General features: G+C 33.3%; 1 protein-coding gene across 6 annotated transcripts in view; it reads right to left on the reverse strand.

Moving 5' to 3' along the window:
* Positions 1-15,926, reverse strand: part of Usp25 (ubiquitin specific peptidase 25) — a 111,278-nt gene that overhangs the window by 40,148 nt on the left and 55,204 nt on the right. For 4 of the 6 annotated variants that reach the window (XM_048346400.1, XM_048346402.1, XM_048346403.1 and 1 more), the window contains exons 7-15: positions 13,501-13,548; positions 12,097-12,234; positions 11,055-11,131; positions 10,134-10,207; positions 7,718-7,866; positions 4,680-4,807; positions 4,236-4,331; positions 2,938-3,099; positions 2,099-2,325 (exon numbers count right to left, since the gene is read on the reverse strand). In XM_048346400.1, the coding sequence (XP_048202357.1) occupies positions 2,099-2,325; positions 2,938-3,099; positions 4,236-4,331; positions 4,680-4,807; positions 7,718-7,866; positions 10,134-10,207; positions 11,055-11,131; positions 12,097-12,234; positions 13,501-13,548 (1,099 nt within the window). The remainder of the gene's footprint in view (positions 1-2,098; positions 2,326-2,937; positions 3,100-4,235; positions 4,332-4,679; positions 4,808-7,717; positions 7,867-10,133; positions 10,208-11,054; positions 11,132-12,096; positions 12,235-13,500; positions 13,549-15,926) is intronic. The other 2 variants (XM_048346401.1, XM_048346405.1) reach the window with 1 other exon arrangement.

Genomic DNA, 15,926 nt, shown 5'->3' on the forward strand with positions numbered 1-15,926 from the left:
AAGTAGAGCTGTAGCTCAAGTGGTAGAGTGCTGGCCATGAGCTTAGGGATAGTGCCTAGACCTAGAGTTCAAAGGACAGTGCCTCGGCCCAGGGCATAAGTCCCAAGACTGGCAAAAAAAAAAAAAAAAGCAGACTACTCCTTCATAAATTGCTGGAAGGATTCAATAATATATATCATTTGGTCTGACATATATTAAAGTATCTGTAAATATTGATGAAAATAAATTTATTTTAAAAAAGAAACAGTCAATTGCACATGCACTCATAAGTAAAGAATGGCAAGCCAAAACACTGAAATACCATTTAACAATTAACAGATTACCGCGATTTAAAAAGTACCCAGGATCTGAGGGCTATTCTGGGAGCAAGTTCTCTGACACACACCTAGTGGGAATACACAGTGGGATTCAATGTTTGTTTTTTTTAATTTATTTATTAATTAAATTTTTTTGACAAGGTGTTGTGCAAAAGGGGTACAGTTACATAATAGGGCAGTGTGTACAATGTTCTAAAGAGACAAAAGTCTGTATTCTTTGAATCAGAACTAAAACAGCACATATATATCTACATAAAAAGCCAGCACTATGTACAGTGAATACCAATATGCAATGTGTATCAAATAATGTTTTGAAGGGTCAACTCATGTAGTTAATCGATCTAACATGTTGGAATAAGATAGCTTCTAAAATAATGTAATTTAATATCAATGGAGATGAGAGAAGAAATGAACATCTCTATGAAGTTTCTTTCTGATCCACAATAATATAAAATAAACCTTATGATTGAATATTCCTGAAGCTCTTCTTGTCTAAAATGATTATATTGTAAATATTTCATGTTCTCTTCCTCTTCCAAAGTAGAAACTAACTTCCTCACTAGTTTGTCTTTATTTAAAGTATATTCTATTTAGTCATTCCTCTCTTACCTGCATTCAATGGCTCACATGTGTCACTGTTTGCCCAACCAAAAAATATATTCATATTTTTTAAAATTAAGGTACATATTTTTTTCTTTTCTCACTCAATGTCACTATCTTGGTTTCAATGTCTTCCACCTTTCTGAATAAAATCTTAAAATCATGCCTACTGGAAACGTATCCATTTACAAGCACTTAACATAGCCTCAAGGTAAACATGTGCTTAAATATTTGTAACATGTTCAAATATTTCAAAAGTACCTTATATCTAAAGCATGTTAAGGAAAATCTTTGTAGCTAGGGAATGTAAATGTTACTATTATTCAGTCTCTATTAACTTAGGACTGATCTTTATCAGCAAGTTGTTCATCTAAAATCCTACAATCAATACTGTTCAACGTAACTTCTTCCTTTCAATATAAAATAACAGTTCTCTAATTTTTTCTAGAGAACAATAAAATTGGTGTAACACTGATGGATAATAATAGCATGATATATTTTAACGGTATGGAAAATATTAACCAACTGTGTCCTGAAATATTAACAGCATCATTTCACTAAAAATAAAAGGTGATTTTTAATATTAGAAAAAAATAGGAATAATTTAAGTTCAGAACAAATGACAGTTTTCTTAAAACAGGGCAGATGGCAACTTAGCAACACGTGCATGTGCATATGTTGTCTTTTATTTTGCTGCATGTCAGTGACAACTTACATACTCCTGTAGAACACAGATCATGTCTAGAAATCTGTTAGAATAGACTCAAAATAAAAATTCCCGTCTGAAGCTAAAGGAAAGATGTCTTATCACTCAAATTTCTTTAGTATAAAATTATGAGGTCAAGAACAAAACTGGGACTGTACAAACTGATATTGTATGGCATTTCACCAATGGAGTAACTGAATACTAGTTTGATATAAATTTAGCACACTAAAGTAGAAAATCAGACCATCTGCTATGTCATTAATCAGCCATATAATCTAGGAAACTCTTAGTTCCTGTAAATCTGATATTAGATTCATGAAAATGGGCAGTCAGACAACTTTATTATAAATGAAACCTTTTCTAGAAACTAATGACTAGGATACTTAAATATGAAATCCAGACATGGTTTTGCTGTCAATGTGAGTGTACACACCCAGGTCAAACGACAGTAGCTACACGATGAGAAGCTTCTTACCTCTTGTGTCATTTTCTATTTCTGTCCTCCAGCGATGTAAACAGCTTTCCAGAACAGAAAGTTCTTCTTCTGTTATGTGCCTTGGTGCTGGATGCATGGGTAAATCTGGGGGTATCCGAGACTGAGTGAATGGTTTGTGTATCACTGACCTCGAGGGAATGGCAGCAACTAATGCAGGAGACGTGCTGGGCAGCTCTGAAGAAGGAGCTCCCTGTTGTTCTGTTGTGCTGTGTTTTCCAAGCACAGAATATTTTAATTAGTTAGACATCAAGCAAAAGTGCTGAGGACAGACCATGGCAAATACACAACTTTAGGTCCACTTACAACTTCAAAACCAAAAGATCTTTATGTGAATTGCCCTTATATACTAAGATTCTTAACATATGAGAAATACATTACTATAAGGATCAAGTTGTTGCTTTAAACAAAAAATACATAATCACATTTGTTTTAAAAACCAAAAAATTTAATGTATGGTAAACTTAATATATTCACAACTAATAAGTTCTTCCACTGCTAATATTTACTAAAAGTTCATATTATAAAAAGAAAAACATTTATTTAAAAGTATGATTTTCACATGCCATAAAAGGTTGAAACTTATATAAACTACCAATGTATGAAAAGAACCTAAAGTATAATTCTAAAGTGAAAGAAAAAGTGAAAATTTCAATCCAAAAATATAAAAATCTACTAAAATAAGGAGAGGCATGTTTCCAGAGACTAAATTGATTTAATCTTTCAAATACTTATTAAAAGAAACCACAACTCTCATTTTATAAAACTTTAAAGCATCCATTAGAGTGCTATGTAATTCAACAGCCTACTGCAAGCTTTACCTTGGTAATGGTTGTGATGGTACGGAACCACTAGGTGGAGAACTAGAGTCAATATCTTCAATAGGAGATGTGCAAACAGGTTTACTTGAGGCAAATTCCAATGCATACTGTAAAACATCTACCAAAGGGAATCGTTTGGGACCTGAACCATAGCTTAAATATCTGTTTAAAAAAAAGGCAACAACGCACAAATGCTTTTATTTGTATATACAACACATTTAGATATTTTTTAATGATACTCAAAGTGGTTCAGTAACTACCTCAACAATGAAATTCACTTCTTCAAAATGAACATAAACTGAATCACACTCAAGAAAATACAATATAGGTTCTCCAAAGAAAGAAAACCAAAGTTGATAAAGGTTGCAAGTATGTAGATACTGTTAAAATCTTTAAATGCTATGATAATGGTACTTAAACAGGAAGAAACTGACAGTATCACTCTAGAGATTCCTTTAAAATTTTACATGTGGTCTCATGACCAAGATGGTGATTCTTACCTTCCTACTTTCATCTATCATCACCTTTTAATTTGGGGGGATAAAAGTTATTCAAATACGGTATATTATTTTTGCACAAGAATTTTAGTAAATTTTAGTATTTTATTTTATTAAACTTTAGCATTTTGTAGAAGAATTTTAATGAAGTGTTCATTCACAAATTAAAATTAGAATAAGGATACAACAGTTAAGTTAGAGACTGTAAACTTGGATCTATCAAGCCCCATTTCAATCTATAGACTACAGTCTACTTGCAGAATATTTCAGTCTTGATCTTGGCTTGTTTTAGAGAGAATACAAAAGCTTTAAGACAATAGAGACACCTTAAGCCCAAATCTCTTCTCTCACTCTCAGAAACAGTGAGCATGCATTCTCACCTACACTAAGACATGCTACTACTAAGGTATCCCTTACCCTAATGCCTTATTTTAGACATGGTTCCCTCTTTTATAAAGCCGTAGTTAGGCAATGTTAGTTACTCAAGTTTGAATCCTGTATATTAAGAGGAAAAACTCAGACACTATTCATCTTAGGCACAAGAGTAGCTTATTCTTTATTTCTATGTTTAGCACAGTGGGCATTACTTGTTAATAATAAAATATTTAATTTTAAATACTAAAATAATTGTACAAATTCAAGTCTAAATTATTTCAAGTTTCTAACAAAGCTCAAAATCATTCAAGCAAAATATCAATGCAGAATGATTATTAACTACTTGTATAATTATAAATCCAAGTAAATTTAAAATAAAAAGACACCAATTACATGATTTCCTATAGTTCAAAAACGTTACAATACCTTTCTAATCTTTGCTGTAATACTGTGAGGTAATCTTTAAGTCTCTTGATTTCTTCCCGCTTAATTCTTGTTATTTCTCTGTTTCTGTGCATATATCTATTAAGGAACCAAAAAAAAAAACAAAAAACAGCATTTCCAAATACCTTAGAAATAGATACAATGTTAGGTCTAACCAGTACAACAAGCGATCAACTTATTTAAGATTCTAAATAGCACAAAATTGTATTTTTAAAAATTCTAACAGTATGTTAAAATCACAAGTCTCAATTTTAACTTCTCTATAATATTATTTCTATTATTTGTATTTTTGTAGTATAAAGTAACTCCATTTTCCTTGATAAATGGTATGAGGTATATCATGAAAAATGAGATTCTAAATAAAGCTAATTCTTCATTTGCTTACTCAATTGTAAGAAAGCTAAGCCATGTCATATCAAATCATACCTGTCCAAATATAATACTTGAGGAAATTCTAATTTGTTGTGTATTTTTTCTGGTCGTCCTAATGCCTGATTAAATTCAAATCTTGACAATTCAAAAGTTAACACAGGTGGCAGTTCAGTAAACCAATGCTGAAAGAAAACAAACAAAAAAAACCAAAACACTTTTAACCTTTCCTTACCATTTTTACCATATTTTTAACTTATTATTATATGTCTAAGACCATAGGGGCCTGTGTACACAATTTAGTTAAAATAAAACTTCTTGCTGAAAATTTCCCACATCTTTTGATAACTCCCACAGTGAGTATAACACATAATCAGAAAAGAGAAAAATTTTCTAACAACATTCTCCCAAAATCACTGCTTACATTAGACATTCTAACCAAAAGAAAAAGACACCGCTTAAAATCATAGCTTCAAAGCTCAAATGATCTTTTTTAATATTATGTTGAATGACATGGTCAAAATCTTATGATTAAATAATTTGTAAGCTATAATACTAAAAAGAAAAAAACAAAGACTTTCTTTTTTCTTTATTGGTCATGGGGCTTGAACTCTGGGCCTGGGCATTGTTTCTAAGCTGAACACTAGCATTCTACCATCTGAGCCACGGCACCACTTCCAGTTTTCTGGTAGTTAATTGGAGATAAGAGTCTCACAGTCTTTCCTGTCTGGGCTGGCTTTGAACCGTGATACTCAGATATCAGCCTCCTGAGTAGCCGGAATTACAGGCAGAAGCCACCAGTGCCTGGCAAAAAAAGGATCTTTATATTATAAATGATGACTGTCCTCATCCTAAAAACAAAATGTAATAGTTTTCTACATTTAACAAATTTATGAAAAATATCTATCACTAGCAAACACAAGATTGGAACTTAAGATGATTATATTTAAAATCTGCAAGTACTAACAAGTATTTGTTGTTATGAGCCAAATAATATTGAATAGGATTATAATTTCCTACCTCCACTCAAAAGGCCAGACAAAGAATTTGGCGGGTGTTCACTAAAACATGAAATTCAACAAAACCTCAAAAGAAAATTAGTTTTATATAACAGCTTTGTTTTACATAAACAATTATTTCATGAAAAAGAAAAGTTTTTAACTGTAAATCAACATAAAGTATAAAATAATGTACTATTGTTTGATGTATTTAATAAGCTTTACAAGTTACTCCTATAAAAAAGAAACTGCTTTATAGACTTTACTATGTGTAATCATTTCTAGTGTTATAATATGCCACACATTTCTATCAAAAAATTATACTAATTTAAATTTAGGCATCTAACAAAAGCAGAAAGGAAGCGCACCTGGTAAACTGAATTAAATTAGGATCTTGAAAGATACTACTTTTATCTAAAAGCATTAACAATCTAAAGCATTAATAAAGGAAGTGGTTACTCAACACTACTTCTCCCTTCCCAAATGCTAATCACTTTGCAAACTGAGATTTCCTGAGCACAGGTAATTTTTTTCCCCTGCTATTATCTCAAATTTTATTTTGGTAAGGAAAATATGCTTATTTTTATTTCACAGGGTACTGACAGGAATTTTAGTGAATTATAACTTATATCCACATTACTACTAAATATCAAAACAGCTAGGCCTGGTGTTGCCTAGTGTAATCTTGGTACTCAGTCCTGAGTATCCAGGAAAGTCTGAGCTATGTAGTGAGATTTCAAGGCCAACCTGGGCTGCATAGTAAGACCTTGAATCAAAGAAGAAAAATTAAAACAACCTATATATCTCGTAAATAAAATGTGAATTTTAAGGATAATATCCCACATTCCATTTTAGTGCTATACAAATAAGGACATTTCAAGAACTGTTACTTGTATATTTTACTCTAATACTTTAAATGTCAGCATTCAAATTAAAGTTACATGCTGTAATTCACTAGAAATCTACAGTAGCTAGATTTGGGGTTTGCTATGGCGCAGACTGTAAAAAGTCCAGGAAACACAAATAGCTTCCTTACCTTGCAAAAGATGTTCATGAAATATTTTGTATCTGTGCTATGAATGCACTTCCTCTGTGAGTAATGGCAGGTGTTTCCTACCATGAGAAGTGGAAGGATTTTACTGCCTCATTCTAACTTTCATGCAACATAATGACATGACCAGACATTCCCTAATTTTATTTTACAAGCCATTAATAATATTCTGAGCCCTTTAATTAATCACATTGAAAGGACAGCAGCACATATTTATATAATACTAACTACAAGGTTGTGTTTAAAACAAATTTTTTCATTTCACAAAAAAATCTATTGTCCATAATCTAATATTCCATACTAGTAAAACAACGGGTCATTAAAGGTAATTTTAATGTTATCTCTAAGAATTAGCATCATCGGATGTACTGTATAATGGTCTAATAGGAAGAATGAATTTCTGCAGTTGGAAAATATTTACATAATCACCATTGACAGCCAAAGTGCTCTTAAATTTGCCACAATTCTGCAAGGTAATTTCTAGAGAAAATATAGTACTCTTCAAACATTTCTGAAAAAGGTTTTTCTCTTAAAGTGTGCTTCAAATATCTTGCTTTTGTGAGATTACACATATACAATAGAAAAGGTTACACGTCTTTCTTGAGAAAGTTTTTCCATCTGATCTTATGCAATCAACCAGGAAATATATAAGAGAAGTATTATGATGCAAATCCCAATAATAAGCAACAGGCACCTGTATAAACATATGCCCTAATATGCCCAGTGCATGTTTCCTAACTTCCAGGTCAGATATACTACTAACATCTTGATTCAAAGGCACAGTCATGTTAAGTAATAACCCAAACACAGACTACTGATACACAAAAATTTTTTGAATAAATTGTTTAAATGAGAATTTCACATATTCTACAGGTCATACTGACTGTTCACATTCCCCAGTCTATCTAAACGAACATATCTCCAAACTATGTATTTGAGTATTTTTCAATTATTAAGTACCATACAATTAGAATATCATACTGTGCTTTATATCTGTGTAGGAAAGACCTGAGGAAACAAGAGGAAAATGGAAATGCTAACCTCACCTCTTGGCCTGATTTTCCTGAATTCTCTGAATGTAAAGATTCAATTTCTCCTTCAATCATTGCAGCTTCTAGGCACTCATGCAGATCTTTGAAACCATTGACCTGAAGTGGATACTGACCAAACATCTCAGTGTTTTCAAACTTTTTACCTATAGTAAGAAGAAAAATTGACAAAATTAGTATTTTTCAAAGGAGTTTTTCCACAAATGAAAGAAAACTTAGGGATTCTTTTTTTAAACCTGACATTTGTAACACTCAGATTCTGTTCCAAATAGTATAATTTCCCCACTGATATATGGGTTCATGCATATCTGTGTTCATATTCAATCAACCATAGAATACACACACATACACACACACACCTATACAGTAACTCTTGCAAGAAATTTTTTGTTTTCTTGCTCGGCCTGGGGCTTAAACTCAGGCACTGTCCTTGAGCCTCTTTGTGCTCAAGGCTAGTGCTTTACCACTTGAGCCACAGCAGCACTTCCAGTTTTTTCTCTGTAATTTACTAGAGATAAGAGCCTCATGGACTTTTCTGCCTTGGCTGGCTTCGAACCACAATCCTAAGATTTCAGCTACGTGAGTAACCAGAATTACAGGTATGAACCACCAGAGCCCAGCTATAAGTATTTTTAAGATCAAGATGCCATGTTAGGGGCTGGGGATATAGCCTAGTGGCAAGAGTGCCTGCCTCGGATACACGAGGCCCTAGGTTCGATTCCCCAGCACCACATATGCAGAAAATGGCCAGAAGCGGCGCTGTGGCTCAAGTGGCAGAGTGCTAGCCTTGAACAGGAAGAAGCCAGGGACAGTGCTCAGGCCCTGAGTCCAAGGCCCAGGACTGGCCAAAAAAAAAAAAAAAAAAAAGATGCCATGTTAACCATGGACATATATATCGCAGTTAACATAGAGAGGTAACAGTGAACAAAAAAATAACTTCAGTCTTGTTTGGAACATACCATACACATTTATTTCACACATACTTATAAACTAGCAATTCTTTTTTATGCTAGCTATTATGAAATATTATATATATATATATACATACATACATACAGTGTGCCATGAGCAGGTATAAAAGGGGATATAATCCAGTCTTAGGGGGGATAGTGGATAGCATAGGAAAGACTATCATGGTCAAGTGACAGTCAAGCTGAGATTTGAAGAGTGAAGTTAGCCAGGTCAGACTATTGGAAAGCATATAATATTCTTGGCCAAAGAATGGTATAACAAGTACCTTGATGCATGTTTCATGAAAGGAAGGTCAGTATAGCAAGGGGAAACAAGGAGATGACAATGAGGTATAGCAGTGGTTCATGAAACTGTAAGGCTCTGAGACCTCATAGAAATCTTTTATATTATATTCTGAATATGAATACTCACCAATTACATCTAAGAATAATGGAGTTGGATTTATGTCTCTGAAATGCTTTTATGTCTGTGTACAATGAGTGATAGAATGTAAGGTGAGTACTGCAGAAGCCATCCAAAAATACAGTAGCATGGATTAGAGTATTAACAGAAATTTACAAATGTAGATGAATTCAAATACATGAGCATGCATATAGGAAAGGGCACAGGACTGGACTTAAATGACCAGCCTGAACATATTATAATGAGGAATAATACATCAAATAACACTGAAGCCAGGCACCAGGCTATAGGCTCATATCTAGCTACTTAGGAGACTGAAAAATGGGAGGAAAATGGCTCAATGTCAACCCAGGCTGCAAAGTGTGAAAGACCCTTTCCTCATCCCATACAATGGCATATGCCTATTATCCTGAATTATGCAGGAGATTGAGATAGGGAGGACTGTGGTTCTAGGCCAGCCCAGGCAAAAGTCTATGAAACCTCATTTCCTTGGAGGAAAGATAAAGTAGAGTGTATCTGACATCCCAACTATGTTGGGAGACCTAAATAAAATAGGTAGACCATATTCCTAGTGTGTCGTGGCAGAAAGTCAGATCCTATCACAAAAAATAAGCAAAAAGCCTATCTGTAAGCATAGCTCAGTATTATTAGTGTGCTACCTGGTGAGCATTAAGATCTGAGTTTAAACTCTAGCACCAACAAACCAGAAGAAAATAAAAGATACTGATATCTCGGAATGGTAGCTCATACCTACATTCCCAGCTACTTGGGAAATGAGATTAGGGGATTATAATTTGAAGCCCAGCAGAGGTAAAAACTTGATATTCTTATCTGACAAATGAATAAAGAAAATGTGCTGGGGCATGGCTCAAGTAGTGGAGCAAGCACCTACCTAGCAAGAACAAGGCCTAGAATTCATATCCCAGTAGGTACAAGGAAGAAACAGAAAGAGAGAGGAAATAAAATATATATATATAAATGAATTAATGGAGTGTAGTGTCATTTTCACTTGTAATAAAGACGAAATGTATAACCAAACCTTCTAGTACTCCTACAGCGAGGAATCTTCCATAGAACAACTCTACCATGGGATTCTTTGGCTTCTCTTCATCCCTAAGGATGTTAAAAACACAAGTTTATAATTTTAGATTTTTAAGTAATAGGGAAAATATTAATGAAAATATAATATAAGATGGTAACGTTTATTGGCTGTCATGCACACAGTTCTGTTATTTATTTCCTAAGTCACTTGGACAAGGAAGTTTTGTTTATCCTTTCCTTGTTCACCTGGAAAGTAAGGGTAGTGACCTAACTGAACTCACAGAACTGTGATGAGTTAAAATGAGTTATTACATGGACCAATCTCAGACAAGATACAAACGCATACATCAAATGTATTTATTGGCAGTGTTTCATCCAGGAGCTGCACATTCTTCTCAGAAGCCCGTGAAACATTCTCCAAAACACATCATATTCTAACTATAAAGCAAGTCTCTTGGCTTAGAAGAAAACTGAAATCACTTCTTATAGCCTATAAGACCATAATAAAATTAAAAGCTCAAAAGCCAAAGAGTACAGAAAAGTTTTAAACAAATGGAGACCATAAGTCACTGGTCACTGGAGAAATTAATGGAGATGCCACCACTAATCTATTACTCCTCACAAGTAATTATTGTAGAATCAAAGGAACATTAGTTGGGTGTATGGAAGAACCCTTTCAGCAATCACATTTTAGATCATCCTGGCTAGCTTCTGAACTACACTAATGTCTGGGTAGAAAGTGAAAGCTATGAGAATACCCACAAATCCCAAATAGCTTGCTAATAGCACAAGCAATACTGGCATCTGCACAAGGCTGCTTTGGTTCCTATTTCTTTCTTGACACAGAGCACATAAGAGAAAAAACTTAATGCTATCTATTGACTTCCTGTATTCATCATTAAGCTTCATGGTAACTTACGTCTCCTCTTCAGCTTTCATTTGGAAGGCATCTTCTAACCAATCTAATAATTTGTGTGTAAATTCACTCACATCTTGCTGTGGAAAAGCAAAAAGTCTTATTGAGCATACTAATAAAGGTATTAATTCTACAAGATAAAACCTACAGCCTTTAGAAATATGATTACTAATTTCACAAAACTTACCATGTGAAACATTTTACATAAATGAAACACATTTTTATACTTTAACCAGAATATAATATTTTAAAATAGGTTATAACCATTTACTAGGTTATACACAAATGCGCGCACACACACATACACATACAATCTTCACAAAGGAGTTTGTAAAAACAAAAATTAGTACCATCTGCAAAAATAAACTTCCTAATGGATCATCACTGCCTCTCTTTTAGAAAACTAGTGCTTTTTGACAATTCCGTTTTTTTGATTCAACAACTTTTAAGTTGATCACCATTATCAAGACACTTGTTAGATTTGGCAGATCATATAAAGCTGGTTAGCGGCACCCTAATTATTAAGTCCATAACTCTTTTCTGTTTTAATATTTCAGGTAATTCCAGGGCAGAAAATCATTCAAACATAATCTTATGATACAGTCTGATATGTTCAATCACAGGGATATGTAACAAAAAATTACAAATTTCCATGTATGTATTTATATTTTATACTCAAAAGTTATCAAGCTGGTTAAGTATAGGAGGATAATGTTGACATGAGTTAAGTAATTTCTCACTGCTCATTAAAAAGCAAGCATCAGACTTTTCATGGAGTAATTTACAAACTAGGCACTTTATACATTGAGGGGATAGAAAGTAAATGACACTACATACAAATTTCCATGTGTACATCTTTAATACAAAAACTTTCCAACTAGATCACTCTTGAAAAACCTCAAAACTAACAACTTATGCAATGTCAGTTAAGTCCACAATCTTATGAAGCTCAAAATTGATCTTCTGTTAAGAGCCAGCATGTATGTCACTTTTCACATTACTTTCATAAACATTTAATACACAAAAATGTTTACTCGAATACTACCTGCTGTGAGTCATTTGATTTAAAGGCATCCTTAAGAATTTCCACTGCTCTTGATGGGTCAACATATTTCCTTTTAGTACCAACAAGAAGTGCAAATAGGTACCTCAGTTCACACATGAAAGGCAAATTTCGATGTTCCTATAGAGAAAACGAAAATTTAACTGAAGATTAAAATCTTTACTAGGCCAGAGACAGTCACATAACCATAACCCAGAATTAAAATAACTGAAAGATATTATAGGAAAATACAGCACTCTGTATGTTGCCCTTAAAGAAAAGAACAATGGTATTAACTATAAGACTTAAAGTCAAACATGAAGGGAGATTTAGGCTAGGTTCACAATTTCAGCATAAATACTATATATTCATAGCATATTGTGTCACTACTCAGCCAAGAATATCCACTGCATTTACGCGTGTTTATGATAATCCTTCCCATTCAGCAAGACCCAGCTGCTCTGACAAAAGCAATAGTAAGAGCCAATATTCAAATAAGTGTTCACCATAGGCCAGGCCCTGTTCTTCCCCCAGTAAACCTATTTAAGCCAAATCCCCTCTCTTCTATGAAGCCTTTCTAGATAGTTCCAACAGAAGAATGTCTTCAAGTTCTATGAATCTCCACCTGTTACTGCTGATGAGATGATCCTAATTTTTAGACCAATATTATAACTTTGTCTAAATATTTTATCAACTTAAAAATGGCAAATGGTATTTACATTTATTATTTATTTTTACTATTCATGATCATTTTCTTGTATTATTTGTAGAAGGGCACTGTCCCTACTTTACAACAAATTAAATATAATTTAATTACAATTGTTATGCTCAATTTTAGTTTTTACTCAGTATATGAATCTAATATCACTTAAAACAGATCCTACTAAATACTAATACTAAAACAACATCCTCTTAGTACGCTAAAGTTTCAATGTTCCTCTCAGTAAAACTGTAACCTTCTCACAGATAAGAGTTCAGAATCCCTTAAACAACATTTTGATATACAAACTATTCAATAATTACTGTTCAATTAAACCTTACCCTCAAGAAACAAAAAAAAAAAACTAAAAAGAAAAGGAAATGTTTAATAAACATAATTACTTACATAATTGGGAGTAACGCTTCAAAACAAACTGGATAAGCAGTTCTTATATTTAACTCTTACAATACCAATTCTAACATAAATACAAGAAAAATTCCAAGTTTACAAAATTATCATTATCAAAAATCATCATAGACACTCAAGTGTCTACATTATCTCTGCTAGAAATCTATAGTTCATATAGAAATTGTTGTTCTCTGAGCATCACTGTGCATATCTGTCATCCCAGAGTGTGAGGTAGAGGTAGGAGAAGATATTGCAAGACAATAACTAAGAGCCTATCAGAAAAATAGCTAAAACCTCACTTGTGTGGGAGAGGACTTGCTCTGGTTCAAAACCTTCAGGCCAGCTTTCTGCTAAAAAAAAAAAAAAAAAATTGCTGTTGAATATTTTAGTGGAATACTGGCTTACTGAGAGAGTGGGTCAATTCAGGTAATCTACTTCTACATCAGCGAATTTCATCCATTGCAGCCTTCCACATACTTGTCTTTTGATTATGAAATTTCTCATACATAGAATGCAAAGTATTCTTCCCCTTTTCTCATCCCTTATATTACTGTCTTCTTTTTTTCTTGTTCTGTGGTCTTTTTTTGAAGCTCAGCAATTTTACTATTTTTTTTCAAGAAGCAGCTTTGCTGTCATTAATTTTCTAATATGCTCTTTTATCTGATGTGTACTTCAGTGATTTCTATTTTGATATTTATTACTTCCTTTCTTCTGCTTTGGGATTCATATTTGTATCTAGTTTCTGGGTGGGCAAGCTGTTCATTAATGTGAACTCTTCTGTCTACTAGGTGATTTTCCACTAAGCATTGCTTTAACTGAATCTAGTTTTGGCAGGTCATGCTATAATTTTCATTCTTTCTAGAATATTCTAAAATGTCTCTCTTTTTGTAGGATTCTTGGAATATTTAGAGGCATGTTAGTTCCTAATTACTGAGATGTTCTAGATACCTTTCTACGGTATGTAACAAGTTCCTTGTATTCAGAAAATATATTTTTCATAAACTGAATCCCTTAAACAGGCATTAAAACTTATAAATCTATTCCTTACCACTTCAGCATGGTCAAAGAAATCCATCCGGAATTCTTTTTTTTTGGGGGGGGGGGAGGGGAGTAACTACAAAGGTCACTTAGGTATTTAGCTTCTGAATATAGTCTATTTCTCAACTAAACACAGTCGCTTGTTTTATGATCCTCATTCCCATACAGGGAAAAAGAGAAAAAATGTTCATATGGAAATTTTTATCCTAAATTAAGATTTCAAATAATCTAAGCTTTTGATTAATTATAAGCCTTTACCAGATATTATATGCATTTTTGTATTCTCAACACTTATTGTGTTTCACTCTCCATTTGTAACTTTTTTTATACACAGTACCTTGAGGAAAAGAAAAGGATTAAGTTGATAATGTATCACTTTTCTAGTAACCTCACCATTCTCAACACAAACTTATAAACAATGTAAATAAGCGTGAAATAAAATAGTTTTAACTTCCAAAAGTAGAAGCCAGGTCTATCAATGTCTTAACTAGATTGAACTCAATCTGTTGTTCTCATTCTATATGTAAATTATATTTATGTCAAGCTTTGGTGGTTAACTGCAAATGGTATCTCTGGGATTTGACTATCCTGATCCCAAATGTATTTGTTTTTTTGTTTGGTTTTGTTTTTTTGCCAGTCCTGGGGCTTGAACTCGGGGCCTGAGCACTGTCCCTGGCTACTTTTTGCTGAAGGCTAGCAATCTACCACTTGAGCCACAGCACCCCTTCTGGCTTTTCTACATACATGTTGCTGAGGAATCGAACCCAGGGCTTCATGTATATGAGACGAGCACTTTACCACTAGGCCATATTCCCAGCCCCCCAAATGTATTTGTTTTTAAAACTCAATATAGCAGTAAACAATTCATAAGCTGGATATAAATTCAACATTAAATAATAAGTGGTAGAAGTTACACTGATATCTTATTAAACGATGGGTCTTTTATGACTTCTAGTGAGCATAGCACAAATCAATGACTGATAAGGACCTATCTTATCACATTTGCTTCAATGGCATCAATTTGACACCATGCCAAATTACAAAATAACTATAGACCATCTTATATAAAATGGCACAGCAGAAGTCTCCTAAATGCATTTTTAAATAATGTGGGAAGTTATTTTAATTCCCTAGATCAAAAGATGAACTAGACCAGGCACTGGTGGCTCATTCCTGTAATCCTAGCTACTCAGGAGGCTGAGATATGAGGATTGTGGTTTGAGGCCAGCCCAGGCAGGAAAGACCATGGGACTCTTATTCCCAATTAATCACCTAAAAATTGGAAGTGCAACTATGGCTCAAAGTGGTAGAGGGCTAATCTTCAGTAAAAACAAACAAACAAACAAAAATAAAACCTTAGGAACAATGTCCAGGCCCTGAGTTCTAGCCCCATGACTGACAACAATAAAAAACACCTGGATATGCTACTGACCCTTTCCTTGTAAGAAATAAATATCTTATAAATAAATAAATAAATAAATATAAAATAATAAATAATAATAAAGAAATAAATTATACAAAGATGCTGATTACACATTTCTCTAGCAAATCTCATGGCCTCACTAGCCCTGGTAATGGAAACACAAATAATTCTTAAGGATTAAAGAAACCAACCTCTTTATTTAACTATAAAAAAAAGCTCTGCAAATAACTAAAGCAAGAAAAAGTAAAGGTCAAGACAATATAT

The sequence above is a fragment of the Perognathus longimembris genome, chromosome 5 (assembly GCF_023159225.1).
Source record: "Perognathus longimembris pacificus isolate PPM17 chromosome 5, ASM2315922v1, whole genome shotgun sequence".
In the NCBI taxonomy this organism is placed as follows: domain Eukaryota; kingdom Metazoa; phylum Chordata; class Mammalia; order Rodentia; family Heteromyidae; genus Perognathus; species Perognathus longimembris.